Here is a 13,547-nt window from a genome sequence, read left to right on the forward strand (position 1 = left end):
CCAGCCAGGGTTCTGTGCTGGGAAGTGACCTTTTAATTAAAGCTTCTTCTCTTCCCGGCCCAGGTGATGACTTTCTCCAGCTGGTACTAACCCCATAGGGCAGCCCTGGGCCCTGTTAATACTAAATTCTGAGCCAGAGACTCCAGGTAACTAAAAGAAACCAAGGGAAAATGCTGGAGTCTGGCATTAAAATGACTCTACACAAACAGGCCAACTCTCCCCCCTCCACCCCCCCATTTCTCTTCCCATTAGCAATTGCAGAAGCAAATCTAGCCATGGTGAGCAAACAACCCAGGAATGGGACTTTCCTACCAGATGGGCTGGGAGAGGGGACAGGGAAAAAGAGATAGGAGAAAGAGAGACTGAAAGGGGCTGTGAGAGAGAAGAGTTTCAAGAGAGATTTCCAGATCTCTAATCTGCCCACACAGATGTATTACTGCACCCTGGGTAGAGTCACTTTCCTGTGGATAAGATGAGGATCAGACAGAGGAAAACCCAGTTCCTGACCCCATATCCCTCCTGCTGGGGTGTGGCTCCCATAGGGTCAATGTCAGAGGGAATCATCCAAAGTGATTCCTTTGGTTCTGCTTTTTTCTAGCCTTATGTTCAGAGACTTTGTTATGGGGCGGGGGGAGGGAGAAGGGAGGGTAAAAATGTCTCTCTGGGCTTAGCCTGGCAGGAGGGGCCAGGTCTGCACTGTAATAAAGAGATCAAGCATTTTTCCAGCATGGCAGAAACTAGCATGTCTGTCTGCAGGGAAGGAGCTTGGGGGAATAGTGATGTGAAATGAAGTAAAGCCTGTTCTGAAACTTCCACAACTGCCCTTCTCTCCCAGACAGGCTGCAGAATAACGTCCATGTTTCGCTCCAGCTCATCCCATCCTCCCATGGTACAGGGAAGAGACATGGCTGCAGTGGAGCCTGCTCAGGTAGGGATTTGGGGTGAGGGTTGGGGGGGTTCCTGCTGGAGGAGATGGACAGCAAATACCCCGGAGATGGCAAGGTTTGCACAGTCTGGGTTGGAGCGGGGCAGAAAATGCACAGGGTGGAGAAAGGGAGGAGGACAGGGGGTGGCAAAGCTGCAGGGAGTTGTTTAATAAGTGGCCTAGATTCTAGGAACAGACCCATGAGGTTCGGAGGTGGAAATGCCCTGATCTGTGAAACAGAAAATAACCCACCTACATGGGGCTAGGAAAACTGACCAGACTCATAGTGCTGGAGCCCGACCAGACTAATCAGCGGCTGCTCTGAGAGATGAAAGGGGCACCCACCAGTCAGGCTTAGGGAAGCTGCTCCTTACTTCGTATCCAACTCCTCAAAATGAGGAGCGTGTTGGGCTTCCTCCCAGGGAGCTCTCCCTGGGCCCTGCTAGGGGCTCCATCTCCTGTATCAGTCTGTGGCTAGTAGGTGTGTGATGGATCTGCTGAGAGAGACAAGCAGCTCTCTCTTCGTCCCCTCACCCTGGTGTTTCCTGGATGCTCTGAGCGGGGTGGGGGTGGGACTCTGTTGACTGCGATCCACCCAGTGCTTCCGTTTGGCTCCTCTCCCCCACGAATAGTGGGGCTGTGAGTGGGGCAGCAGGTACTGAGTGTGGGACTCTTGCTCTTTCAGAGGCCGGCGACCTTCGAGGAGGTGGCTGTGTAGAAGAGTGGGCTCTGCTGGACCCTGCTCAGAGAGCCCTCTGCAGAGACGTCATGCAGAAGAACTATGAGAATGTGACCTCGCTGGGTAAGGATTTCTGTGCCCTCGGTTATTAGAAGGGGAAATGAAGAGATAAGGTTCATGCCACCCCCACAATGCCACCTCTACTCTGCCCTATTTCTGCATCACCTCAACATGCCACTGCCACATACAATATCACTGTATCCTCTCCTCCTGCAGAACACTTTGGGAGCACAGCACAGGAGCAGTACCGCACAGTGTCAAATATCTCCTGGTAGCACAAGTAAAACTGGGGGTTAGGTCCAGCATAACCAACAGAAGGTTCCTACCCCTGACCTTCTCTCAAACCCTGAGCCTACTCCACCCAAACCAGAAGGTGCTTGGGGTGTAACAAGCAGGCTGCTGGAGTCAGAGCTGCTGGTCCAGGGTTACTTATCACTTTCAGAGTAGCAGCCGTGTTAGTCTGTATCCACAAAAAGAAAAGGAGGACTTGTGGCACCTTAGAGACTAACAAATTTATTTGAGCTTATCCTCTAAGGTGCCACAAGTCCTCCTTTTCTTATCACACAGACACTCAGTGCATCCTTGAATGCTGGCTGGGAGAATCCAGACAAGGGAGCTCCAGCATCAGAATATTGAATCTCACCCAGGATTACAGATGACACAACTCCTCGCTGATCTGGATAGCCCCCATGCATGTGAAAATGGCCGAGGTTGGTAGTGAAACTTCTTTAGACTTGGAGAGTTTTGCTCCTCCTTCACCATGTGTAATAGCCACAATCTCTCTTCTCTGCAGGCTCTTTGGAGCTTGGGAGTGCGTCATTCCTGAAGTCACATGACCTGATTCTTATTTTTCACATTCTGCCTTAATTAGAGTCTGTTGCTCCTGAATTATAGCTTCTAATTTTCATACTCCCACCCATTACATTGGACTCACTAGATTCCCTAGTCCATAAATCCGGCCATACTGAGTCAGATGAAAGATCCATCTAGCCCAGTATCCTGTCTTCTGACAGTGGCCAATGCCAGGTGTCCCAGAGGGAATGAACAGAACAGGCAATCAACAAGTGATCCATCCCCTGTTGTCCATTCCCAGATTCTGGCAATCAGTGGCTAGGGACATCATCCCTGCCCATTCTGGCTAATGGCCATTCATGGACCTATCCTCCATGAATTTGTCTTGTTCTTTTTTTGAACCCTGTTATAGTCTTGGTCTCCACAACTTCCTCTGGCAAAGAGTTCAACAGGTTGACTGTCAGTTGTGTGAAGAAATACTTCCTTTGGTTTGTTTTAAATCTGCTGCCTAGGACTTTAGTTCGGTGACTCCCAGTTCTTGTGTTAGGAGCAGGAGTGAATCATAGAATATTAGGGTTGGAAGGGACCTCAGGAGGTCATCTAGTCCAACCCCCTGCTCAAAGCAGGACCAATCCACAGCTAAATCATCCCAGCCAGGGCTTTGTCAAGCCTGACCTTAAAAACTTCTAAGGAAAGAGATTCCACCACCTCCCTAGGTAACGCATTCCAGTGTTTCACCACCCTCCTAGTGAAAAAGTTTTTCCTAATGTCCAACCTAAACCTCCCCCCTGCAACTTGAGACCATGACTCCTTGTTCTGTCATCTGCTACCACTGAGAACAGTCTAGATCCATCCTCTTTGGAACCCCCTTTCAGGTAGTTGAAAGCAGCTATCAAATCCCCCCTCACTCTTCTCTTCTGCAGACGAAACAATCCCAGTTCCCTCAACCTCTCCTCATAAGTCATGTGCTCCAGCCCCCTAATCATTTTTGTTGCCCTCAGCTGGATGCTTTCCAGTTTATCCACATCCTTCTTGTAGTGTGGGGCCCAAAACTGGACACAGTACTCCAGATGATGTCTCACCAATGTCAAACACAGGGGAACGATCACTCCCCTCGATCTGCTGGCAATGCCCCTACTTATACAAGCCAAAATGCTGTTAGCCTTTTTGGTAACAAGAGCAAACTGTTGACTCATATCCAGCTGCTCATCCACTGTAACCCCTAGGTCCTTTTCTGCAGAACTGCTGCCGAGCCATTCGGTCCCTAGTCTGTAGCTGTGCATTGGATTCTTCCGTCCTAAGTGCAGGATGCTGCACTTGTCCTTGTTGAACCTCCTCAGATTTCTTTTGGTCCAATCCTCTAATTTGTCTAGGGCCCTCTGTATCCTATCCCTACCCTCCAGCGTATCTACCTCTCCTCCCAGTTTAGTGTCATCCGCAAACTTGCTGAGGGTGCAATCCACACCATCCTCCAGATTATTTATGAAGATATTGAAGAAAACCGGCCCGAGGACCGACCCTTGGGGCACTCCACTTGATATCGGCTGCCAACTAGACATGGAGCCCTTGATTATTACCCGTTGAGCCTGACAATCTAGCCAGCTTTCTATCCACCTTATAGTCCATTCATCCAGCCCATACTTCTTTAACTTACTGGCAAGAATGCTGTGGGAGACTGTGTCAAAAGCTTTGCGAAAGTCAAGGAACAACACATCCACTGCTTTCCCCTCATCCACAGAGCCAGTTATCTCGTCATAGAAGGCAATTAGATTAGTCAGGCATGAGTTGCCTTTGGTGAATCCATGCTGACTGTTCCTGATCACTTTCCTCTCCTCTAAGTGCTTCAGAATTGATTCCTTGAGGACCTGCCCCATGATTTTTCCAGGGACTGAGGTGAGGCTGACTGGCCTGTAGTTCCCCAGATCTTCCTCTTTCCCTTTTTTAAAGATTGGCACTACATTAGCCTTTTTCCAGTCATCCGGGACCTCCCGCGATCGCCATGAGTTTTCAAAGATAATGGCCAATGGCTCTGCAATCACAGCCGCCAATTCCTTTAGCACCCTCGGATGCAACTCGTCCGGCCCCATGGACTTGTGCACGTCCAGCTTTTCTAAATAGTCCCTAACCACCTCTTTCTCCACAGAGGGCTGGTCACGTCCTCCCCATGCTGTGCTGCCCAGTGCAGTAGTCTGGGAGCTGACCTTGTTCGTGAAGACAGAGGCAAAAAAAGCATTGAGCACATTAGCTTTTTCCACATCCTCTGTCACTAGGTTGCCTCCCTCATTCAGTAAGGGACCCACGCTTTCCTTGACTTTCTTCTTGTTGCTAACATACATGAAGAAACCCTTCTTGTTACTCTTAACATCTCTTGCTAGCTGCAACTCCAAGTGTGATTTCACCTTCCTGATTTCACTCCTGCATGCCCAAGCAATATTTTTATACTCATCCCTGGTCATTTGTCCAATCTTCCACTTCTTGTAAGCTTCTTTTTTATGTTTAAGATCCGCTAGGATTTCACCGTTAAGCCAAGCTGGTCGCCTGCCATATTTACTATTCTTTCTACACATCGGGATGGTTTGTCCCTGTAACCTCAATAAGGATTCTTTAAAATACAGCCAGCTCTCCTGGACTCCTTTCCCCCTCATGTTATTCTCCCAGGGGATCCTGCCCATCAGTTCTCTGAGGTTGTCAAAGTCTGCTTTTCTGAAGTCCAGGGTCCGTATTCTGCTGCTCTCCTTTCTTCCCTGTGTCAGGATCCTGAACTCAACCATCTCATGGTCACTACCTCCCAGGTTCCCATCCACTTTAGCTTCCCCTACTAATTCTTCCCGGTTTGTGAGCAGCAGGTCAAGAAGAGCTCTGCCCCTAGTTGGTTCCTCCAGCACTTGCTCCAGGAAATTGTCCCCTACACTTTCCAAAAACTTCCTGGATTGTCTGTGCACCGCTGTATTGCTCTCCCAGCGGATATCAGGGTGATTGAAGTCTCCCATGAGAACCAGGGCCTGTGATCTAGTAACTTGCGTTAGTTGACGGAAGAAAGCCTCGTCCACCTCATCCCCCTGATCCAGTGATCTATAGCAGACTCCCACCACGACATCACCCTTGTTGCTCATGCTTCTAAACTTAATCCAGAGACTCTCAGGTTTTTCTGCAGTTTCATCCTTGAGTTTTGAGCAGTCACACTGCTCTCTTACGTACAATGCAACTCCCCCACCTTTTCTGCCCTGCCTGTCCTTCTTGAACAGTTTATATCCATCCATGACTACTCCAGTCATGTGAGTTATCCCACCAAGACTCTGTTATTCCAATCACATCATAATTCCTTGACTGTGCCAGGACTTCCATTTCTCCCTGCTTGTTTCCCAGGCTTCTTGCATTTGTGTATAGGCACTTGAGATAACTCGCTGATCGTCCCTCTTTCTCAGTATGAGGTAGGAGCCCTCCCCTTTCGGGCTCTCCTGCTCGTGCTTCCTGCCGGTATCCCACTTCCCCACTTACCTCAGGGCTTTGGTCTCCTTCCCCCGGTGAACCTAGTTTAAAGCCCTCCTCACTCGGTTAGCCAGCCTGCTTGCGAAGATGCTCTTCCCTCTCTTCGTTAGGTGGAGCCCCTCTCTGCCTAGCACTCCTCCTTCTTGGAACATCATCCCATGGTCAAAGAATCCAAAGCCTTCTCTCAGACACCACCTGCGTAGCCATTCGTTGACTTCCACGATTCGACGGTCTCTATCCAGGTCTTTTCTTTCCACAGGGAGGATGGACAAGAAGACCACTTGCGCCTCAAACTCCTTTATCCTTCTTCCCAGAGCCTCATAGTCCGCAGTGATCTGCTCAAGGTCATTCTTGGTAGTATCATTGGTGCCCACGTGGAGAAGCAGGAAGGGGTAGCAATCCGAGGGCTTGATGAGTCTCGGCAGTCTCTCCGTCACATTGTGAATCCTAGCTCCTTGCAAGCAGCAGACTTCTTGGTTTTCCCAGTCGGGGCGGCAGATAGATGACTCAGTCCCCCTGAGGAGAGAGTCCCCGACCACCACCACCTGCCTCCTCCTCTTGGGAGCAGTGGTCGTGGAACCCCCATCCCTAGGACAGTGCATCTCATGCCTTCCAATCGGCGGAGTCTCCTTCTGTTCCCTTGCCTCAGATGTATCATCTAGTCCACTCTTCGCAGTAGTACCTGTGAAGAGAACATGGAAACGGTTGCTTACCTGTATCTGCGCTGCTGGTACATGGACGCTCCCCTTTCTTCTTCTGGAGGTCACATGCTGCCAAATTTCTTCACCGTCTTCCTGTCCCCGCTGCGCAGCCTGCTCTGAATCTTCAGAATATTGTGTCCGTAGAAGCATATCCTGATGTCTGTCCAGGAAATCTTCAGTTTCTCTTATGCAACGCAGGGTCGATGCCTGTTGCTCCAGACCTTGAACCTTCTCTTCCAATATGGAGACCAGCTTGCACTTTGTACAGACAAAGTCGCTTCTGTCCTGTGGAAGAAAGACAAACATGGCACATTCAGTGCAGGTCACAACGCTGAACACTCCCCATCCATATTACCTTCCTTCTACGAGCTTCCTCAGGAGTTGTAGTAACTACTCAGAGAAGCCGGCAAGATGTAAGCCTCAGTGGGCTCTCCCCAGGCAAACTCCCTGTTCGTCGCTCCGCTGGTTCGCAGCTGACTGGCTTTTTATAACAGTCAGGCCCACTCAAGGCTCACCTGGAACAAAGCACTCCCAATTCACACTTTTCAAACAACCAATCAAGCACATGGTCAAACTGTCCCCACAACAGACACTCAGATACTCACCAACACAGCCTCCCTAATGCAGCCCTTAGCATACCTCCTCTCAGACAGATCCCAGGCAAACTCCCTCTGTTCGCCTCTCTGCTGTTTGCCGCTCAGCTGGTTTGCAGCTGACTGGCTTTTTATAACAGTTATTTATATTTGTTGTTTACTTTCTCCACAGCAGTCTTGATTTTATAGACTTCTCTCATATCTCCTGTTCTTCGTCTCTTTTCCAAGCTGAAAAGTCCCAGTCTTTTAATCTCTCCACATACGGAATCTGTTCCATACCCTTAATCATTTCTCTTGCCCTTTTCTGAACCTTTTCCAATTCCAATATATCTCTTTTTAAGATGGGGTGACGACATCTGCATGCAGTATTCAAGTTGTGGGCGTACCATGGAGTTATATAGAGGCAATATGCTATTTTCTGTCTTTATTATCTATCCCTTTCTTAATGATTCCCAACATTCTGTTCGCTTTTTTGACTGCCGCTGCACACTGAGTGGATGTTTTCAGAGAACTCTCCACAGTGACTCCAAGTTCCGTCTCTTGAGTGGAAACAACTAATTTAGACCCTATCATTTTATATGTATAGTTGGGATTATGTTTTCCAATGGGCTGCAATTTGTGCTATCCTGACATCTAGGACTGCTGAGATCCTGCATTCAGTAATATCCCTGCCCTTCCTGTTCCCTTTCTCCACTGAACCCCACCAGCCCATGCTTACTGTTCCCAGAATTCCTCAGTACTCTTTCATTGTACCTCTCTGTCTAAAAGAAGCAGTGCCAGGGAGACTTGCCCTCTTGTCTGGAGTCTTCAATTTCTGGGACATGGATTTACCTTCTCTGTGTTGTTAGAGGCTCTGTCGTAATGAGTGTCTGTGACATTACCCGCAGTACAATCTGGAATGTTGAACAGCTGTATCCAATCAGTTCTCCAACCTGGGGTACCTTTTCCACTGTTTTACTGTGAGAACAGCCTCTTGGCCAGTAAACAGAGTCTCCAGCATGTAACTCTCTCCCAGCTACACAGTTTTGAGTGCTCCTAGTCAGCCACTCATGAATTATACCTCAGGAGAACACCAGCAAATTGTCAAGTGCCAGACTTTCCCCCAAAAATGTGCGTCTTGCACTGTCCAGCATGCTACTGAAAAACACAAGCTCATATTAAATCTTTCATTTCATCAGTGGAAAATGACATGCACCAGCCTTGTTATCCCAAATGGAATTCCCCACAGACTTTAATCCAAACACACTGGTGGCACGTTCCCCTCCGGTGTTATCTGGACTGATGATCTGCTGGGCCTCTCCAATCCTTGACTCTGGGAGCCAGCCTTACCCTGCTCTGCTGTGAGAACCCCCACTTCTGGGGTGTTCATGCACAGCCTCTGGAATGTAAGCTTTTCCCAGCTATTGGCAAGCGAATGACACTAGCCAATATCTGGTCCCAGACACAACCCTAGGAACCTCTGTCTTGCAGTGTCCAGTAATGCTCACTAGACGATGCAAGTTCATATAAATTCATCAATTTAACAAAGAAATTCATATGTCCTCTGACACACTTCAAACCAAACATACTGAATCATGATGGGACACAGATCATGGGGGCCAGCATTTGGCTGCAGAAAATGACGCGGGAGGATGATGTAGAGGCATACCTCCTGGCCTTTGAGAGGACAGCCCTGCTGGAGGCTTGGCCCCAAGAACAGTGGTCTGGCATCCTCACTCTATTCCTGTGTGGGGAGGCCCAGAAGGCCTACTATGATTTGCCTGAAGAGGCTGCGGCAGACTACCCCCAGCTGAAAGCAGATACCCCAGATCTGGCCAGGATAACGACCGCAGTGCGGTCCCAGCAATATCATGCGTGGTGGTACCAGGAAAACAAAACCTCGCGGTCCCAATTATATGACCTCATCCATCTCGCATGAAAGTAGTTATGAACTGAGTCCGGAGGAGATACTAGAGGTTCTGGTCATCGACTGGTACGTGAGAGGACTACCGCCAGACCTTCGCGCCTGGGTAAGCCAGAACGAACCCTCCCCCTACGACGAGGTTGTCATGCTGGTAGAAAGGTGAAGGACGGCGAGGGAGCTGACCCCACCAGTTAAGGAAGAAGCACCCCGGGTTAAACTAGCAGCACCAAGCCCTAGAGCTCGGGTGACTGGGCCACCAGGAGAACCCAGCTGGAAAAAGAGGGGGGCTGAAGGCCCACCAGAAGCCACAAAGAGTCAGATCACTGAGGGGAAAGAGGATCGTGATGCTACCCAAACCAAGAGACCGGGGAATGCCTAGGGCTCCATACAGATGTTACGCCTGCGGGGAGTGCGGACACATAGCTGCAGGTGTTCTAATCAGCCTGTCTTAATTGTCTCCAGAAGGTTCCTGATTGGGGGACTGGTAAACCAGGTAAAGGCCCTTACAGAGCTGAACCGCGGTCTATCATCTGCAGACCGATGGGCAGGTAGAAAGGTTTAACCGAACCCTCAAGGCAATGAGGTTCCTGATTGTTCTGCACAGTGTCCCAATGCTGAGGAGCCTATGCAGTGTAACCTGGGGAACTGGGCAGACCCATGCTCCCTAATCCACCTTGTGGGGGTCTCACTAACCCCATATATGTACACTAGACCAGTAAAGCTAAATAGGGTAGAGACCACAGCACTGGTTGATTTGGGGAGTGCTATCACTCTTGTCTCGGGGAAGCTCGTGAAGCGTAGTCAGCTGCTGTGGGCTAAGCGTACAGGGATAACATGTGTCCATGGGACAGTTGGTTATTACCCCACCATCCCAGTAAAAATTGAGATTCAGGGGAACACTACTGAGGTAGCAGCAGGTGTATTCCCTAAACTCCCATACCCAGTGCTCATAGGGAGGGACTTCCCAGGGTTTGGAGACTTACCGCCGGTAGGGGAATTGGAGAAAGGGGGAAGCCCTGAAAGTAGTGAGGCATCCACAGTAGACTGTCAACCCCCAACCTTCTCTGAAATATCCCCAGATTTGTTCTCCACTCCCAGACAGCATAGAAAGACAAAAAGGGAAAGAAGGGCAGCTAAGGCCTTGGGAACCCGAATACTGGCCCAAAGCCAGAGGGTCGCTCTCGTAGGTAGGCAGACCCGAGCAGCTGAAAAGGAGGTCACCCAGGAGGGAGAAGCACGCGAGTCTGACCCACACCCTAACGCCTTTGAACCAGTAGAGGCAACAGAGACTGGCCCCCTAGATCTCGGGCAGATTAGCCCCGGGGGAGGAAATTTTGGACGGGACCGGGCTGAAGACCCAAGGTATGACAACATTAGGAAGGAGGTGACCGAAATAGATGGGGTCCCCGTGGAAGGGAAAACCCAGGGAGCAGGACCCTACTTCATAATGAAGAAGAATCTCTTATACCGGGTTGCACCAGTACAGGGGCAGAAGGTACAGCAGATCCTAGTACCTCAAAAACACCAGAATGCTGTATTAAGTCTGGCCCATAGTCATCTTTTTGGGGGGCATTTAGGGGTAGAGAAGACCCTGGCACGGGTCCTGCGACGATTCTTCTGGCCCAGAGTACATGAAGTGTGGAGGTACTGTGCGTCCTGCCCAGAGTGTCAGCTGCACAGTCCCCGTCCCCACTTGAGGGCACCGTTAGTACCCCTTCCCATCATAGAGGTTCCCTTTGAGCGAATAGCCATAGATCTAGTGGGACCCCTGGAGAAGACAGCCCGGGGCCACTCATATATACTTGTCGTTCTGGATTATGCTACTCGCTACCCAGAAGCCATCCCCCTGTGGAACACAGCCTCTAAAACAATAGCTGAAGAGTTGGTGGGGATCTTTGCCTGAGTGGGGCTACCAAATGGGAAATTAACAGACCAAGGTACCCCATTTATGTCAAAGCTAATGAAGGACCTCTGTACGCTGCTCCATATACATACCCTGAGAACTTCAGTCTATCATCCGCAAACCGATGGGCTGGTAGAAAGGTTTAACTGAACCCTCAAGGCAATGATAAGGAAAGTGGTAAGTCGAGACGGGAAGGATTGGGACGACCTACTACCCTACCTTATGTTTGCAATCCGGGAGGTACCTCAGGCCTCATCTGGGTTTTCCCCCTTTGAATTATTATACGGACACCACCCCCGTGACATACTAGATATTGCAAAAGAAATCTGGGAAGAGGAACCCAATGAGGGGAGAAATATAATTGACCATGTGTTGCAGATGCGAGAACGGATAGCCCGGGTCACCCCTATTGTATGGGAACATTTGGAAAAGGCGCAGGAGGCCCAGCAAACCCGTTACAATCGCCAGGCAAAAGTCCGACAGTTCCAACCAGGGGATTGGGTGATGGTGGTGGTACCCGCGGCAGAAAGCAAGCTTTTGGCCCAATGGCAGGGGCCCTATGAGGTGGTTGAACCCGTGGGGGAAGTAACCTACAAGATGCGGCAGCCAGGACGCCGGAAACAAGAACAAATTTATCACATTAACCTCTTAAAGCCTTGGCACCAACGAGAGGCGTGTGTAGTGGCCAAGAGACCCCGATCCAGGGAAATAATATGCAGGAGCCGATCAGGATATCCACTGATCTGACACCAAACCAGGAGGAAGAGGTAACTGAGACGATCAACCGATACCAGGACGCGTTTTCAACCAAACCAGGCCGGACCACCGAAGCATATCACCACATTATCACAGACCCTGGGGCAAAGGTAACTTTAAGGCCTTATCGGGTCCCAGCAGCAAAAAGGGAGGAGATCAAGGCAGAGGTAAAAAGGGTGTTGGAGCTGGGAGTCATCGAAGAGTCCCATAGTCAGTGGTCAAGCCCGATTGTGTTGGTGCCCAAACCCGATGGCCCCACTAGGTTTGTAATGACTTTCGCTAGCTGAATGAGAGATCCAAATTCGATGCATACCCCATACCTCGTATCGATGAGTTAGTTGACCGCCTGGGCAATGCCCGATTTTTGGTCACCCTTGATTTAACAAAGGGATACTGACAGATTCCCCTTGCCAAAGATGCGAAAGAAAAGACGTCATTCTCTACACCAGAGGATCTGTTTCAATATACTGTTCTTCCTTTTGGACTGCATGGGGCACCTGCCACCTTCCAGCATCTGATGGACAAGGTCCTATGGCCCCATACCAGTTATGCAGTGGCATGCCTGGATGATGTGATTATTCATACACCCCGACTGGGAAACCCACTTAGGAAAGGTGGAAGCGGTTCTGGACACGCTAAGACAGGCTGGCCTCACAGCTAACCCAGCCAAGTGTGCTATAGGGCTAGCCGAGGCTAAATACCTTGGCTACATTATAGGAAGGGGCATGGTCAAGCCCCAACTAAACAAACTAGAGGCTATCCAAAATTGGCCCTGGCCGAATCGGAAAAAGCAAGTCCGGGCATTCCAGGGTGTGGTGGGGTACTACCGACTATTTATTCCCCATTTTGCTACCAGAGCGAGTCCCCTGACAGACCTGATAAAAGCCCGGGGTCCAGACATGGTGAAGTGGACAGATGCGGCAGAGAAAGCATTCATGGATCTACATACAGCCCTTTGCATGCTTATAGCCCCAGACTTCAACAAAGAATTCATTTTACAAACAGATGCATTTGAAGTAGGATGGGGAGTTGTCCTATCGCAGATGGTTGGAGATGAAGAACGCCCAATCCTCTACCTCAGCAGGAAACTCCTCCGAGAGAGCAGAAGTATGCCGTGGTTGAGTGCGTAGCTGTGAAATGGGCCATGGAAACACTACGTTATTACCTTCTGGGACGACGGTTTACCCTTGTGACCAACCATGTACCCCTCCAGTGGATGCAGCCAATGCAAGAACACCTGCAGCCAATCAAGAAGCTGCTAGAATCAATTGAGGCAGGCTAATCAGGGCACCTGGGTTTTAAAAAGGAGCTCACTTCAGTTTGTGGTGTGCGTGTGAGGAGCTGGGAGCAAGAGGCACTAGGAGCTGAGAGTGAGAACATGGACGGTTGGAGGACTGAGGAGTTCAAGCATTATCAGACACCAGGAGGAAGGTCCTATGGTGAGGATAAAGAAGGTGTTGGGAGGAGGCCATAGGGAAGTAGCCCAGGGAGTTGTAGCTGTCGCGCAGCTGTTCCAGGAGGCACTCTAGACAGGTGCATTCCACAGGGCCCTGGGCTGGAACCCGGAGTAGAAGACAGACCCGGGTTCCCCCCAAACCTCCCAGCTCCTGGTCAGACACAGGAGTCGTCGACCTGGACTGTGGGTTCAGAAAAAAGGCCAAGCTGAGGGCTGCCGTGAAGCTCCAAGGCGAGCAAATCTGCCAATAAGCACAAGACCCACCAAGGTAGAGCAGGAACTTTGTCACA

General features: G+C 50.0%; 3 protein-coding genes across 28 annotated transcripts in view; 1 reads left to right on the forward strand and 2 right to left on the reverse strand.

The window, feature by feature from the left end:
• LOC102943236 (zinc finger protein 883) overlaps window positions 1–13,547 on the forward strand; it is a 2,438,435-nt gene that overhangs the window by 1,157,524 nt on the left and 1,267,364 nt on the right. For 4 of the 13 annotated variants that reach the window (XM_037887497.2, XM_037887491.2, XM_037887492.2 and 1 more), the window contains exons 2-3: window positions 836–928; window positions 1,611–1,727. In XM_037887497.2, coding sequence (XP_037743425.1) covers window positions 1,694–1,727 — 34 coding nt within the window. In that variant the 5' untranslated portion in view covers window positions 836–928; window positions 1,611–1,693. Of the gene's footprint in view, window positions 1–63; window positions 147–835; window positions 929–1,610; window positions 1,728–2,231; window positions 2,375–13,547 lie in introns of those variants that run through there. The other 9 variants (XM_037887486.2, XM_037887489.2, XM_037887496.2 and 6 more) reach the window with 6 other exon arrangements.
• The window catches only part of LOC114020163 (zinc finger protein 501), a 1,907,800-nt gene that overhangs the window by 1,123,525 nt on the left and 770,728 nt on the right, over window positions 1–13,547 (reverse strand). The gene's annotated exons all lie outside the window — the stretch shown is intronic.
• LOC119564595 (zinc finger protein 883) overlaps window positions 1–13,547 on the reverse strand; it is a 1,467,279-nt gene that overhangs the window by 275,324 nt on the left and 1,178,408 nt on the right. The gene's annotated exons all lie outside the window — the stretch shown is intronic.

Source organism: Chelonia mydas, chromosome 28 (genome assembly GCF_015237465.2).
Source record: "Chelonia mydas isolate rCheMyd1 chromosome 28, rCheMyd1.pri.v2, whole genome shotgun sequence".
Lineage (NCBI taxonomy): Eukaryota > Metazoa > Chordata > Testudines > Cheloniidae > Chelonia > Chelonia mydas.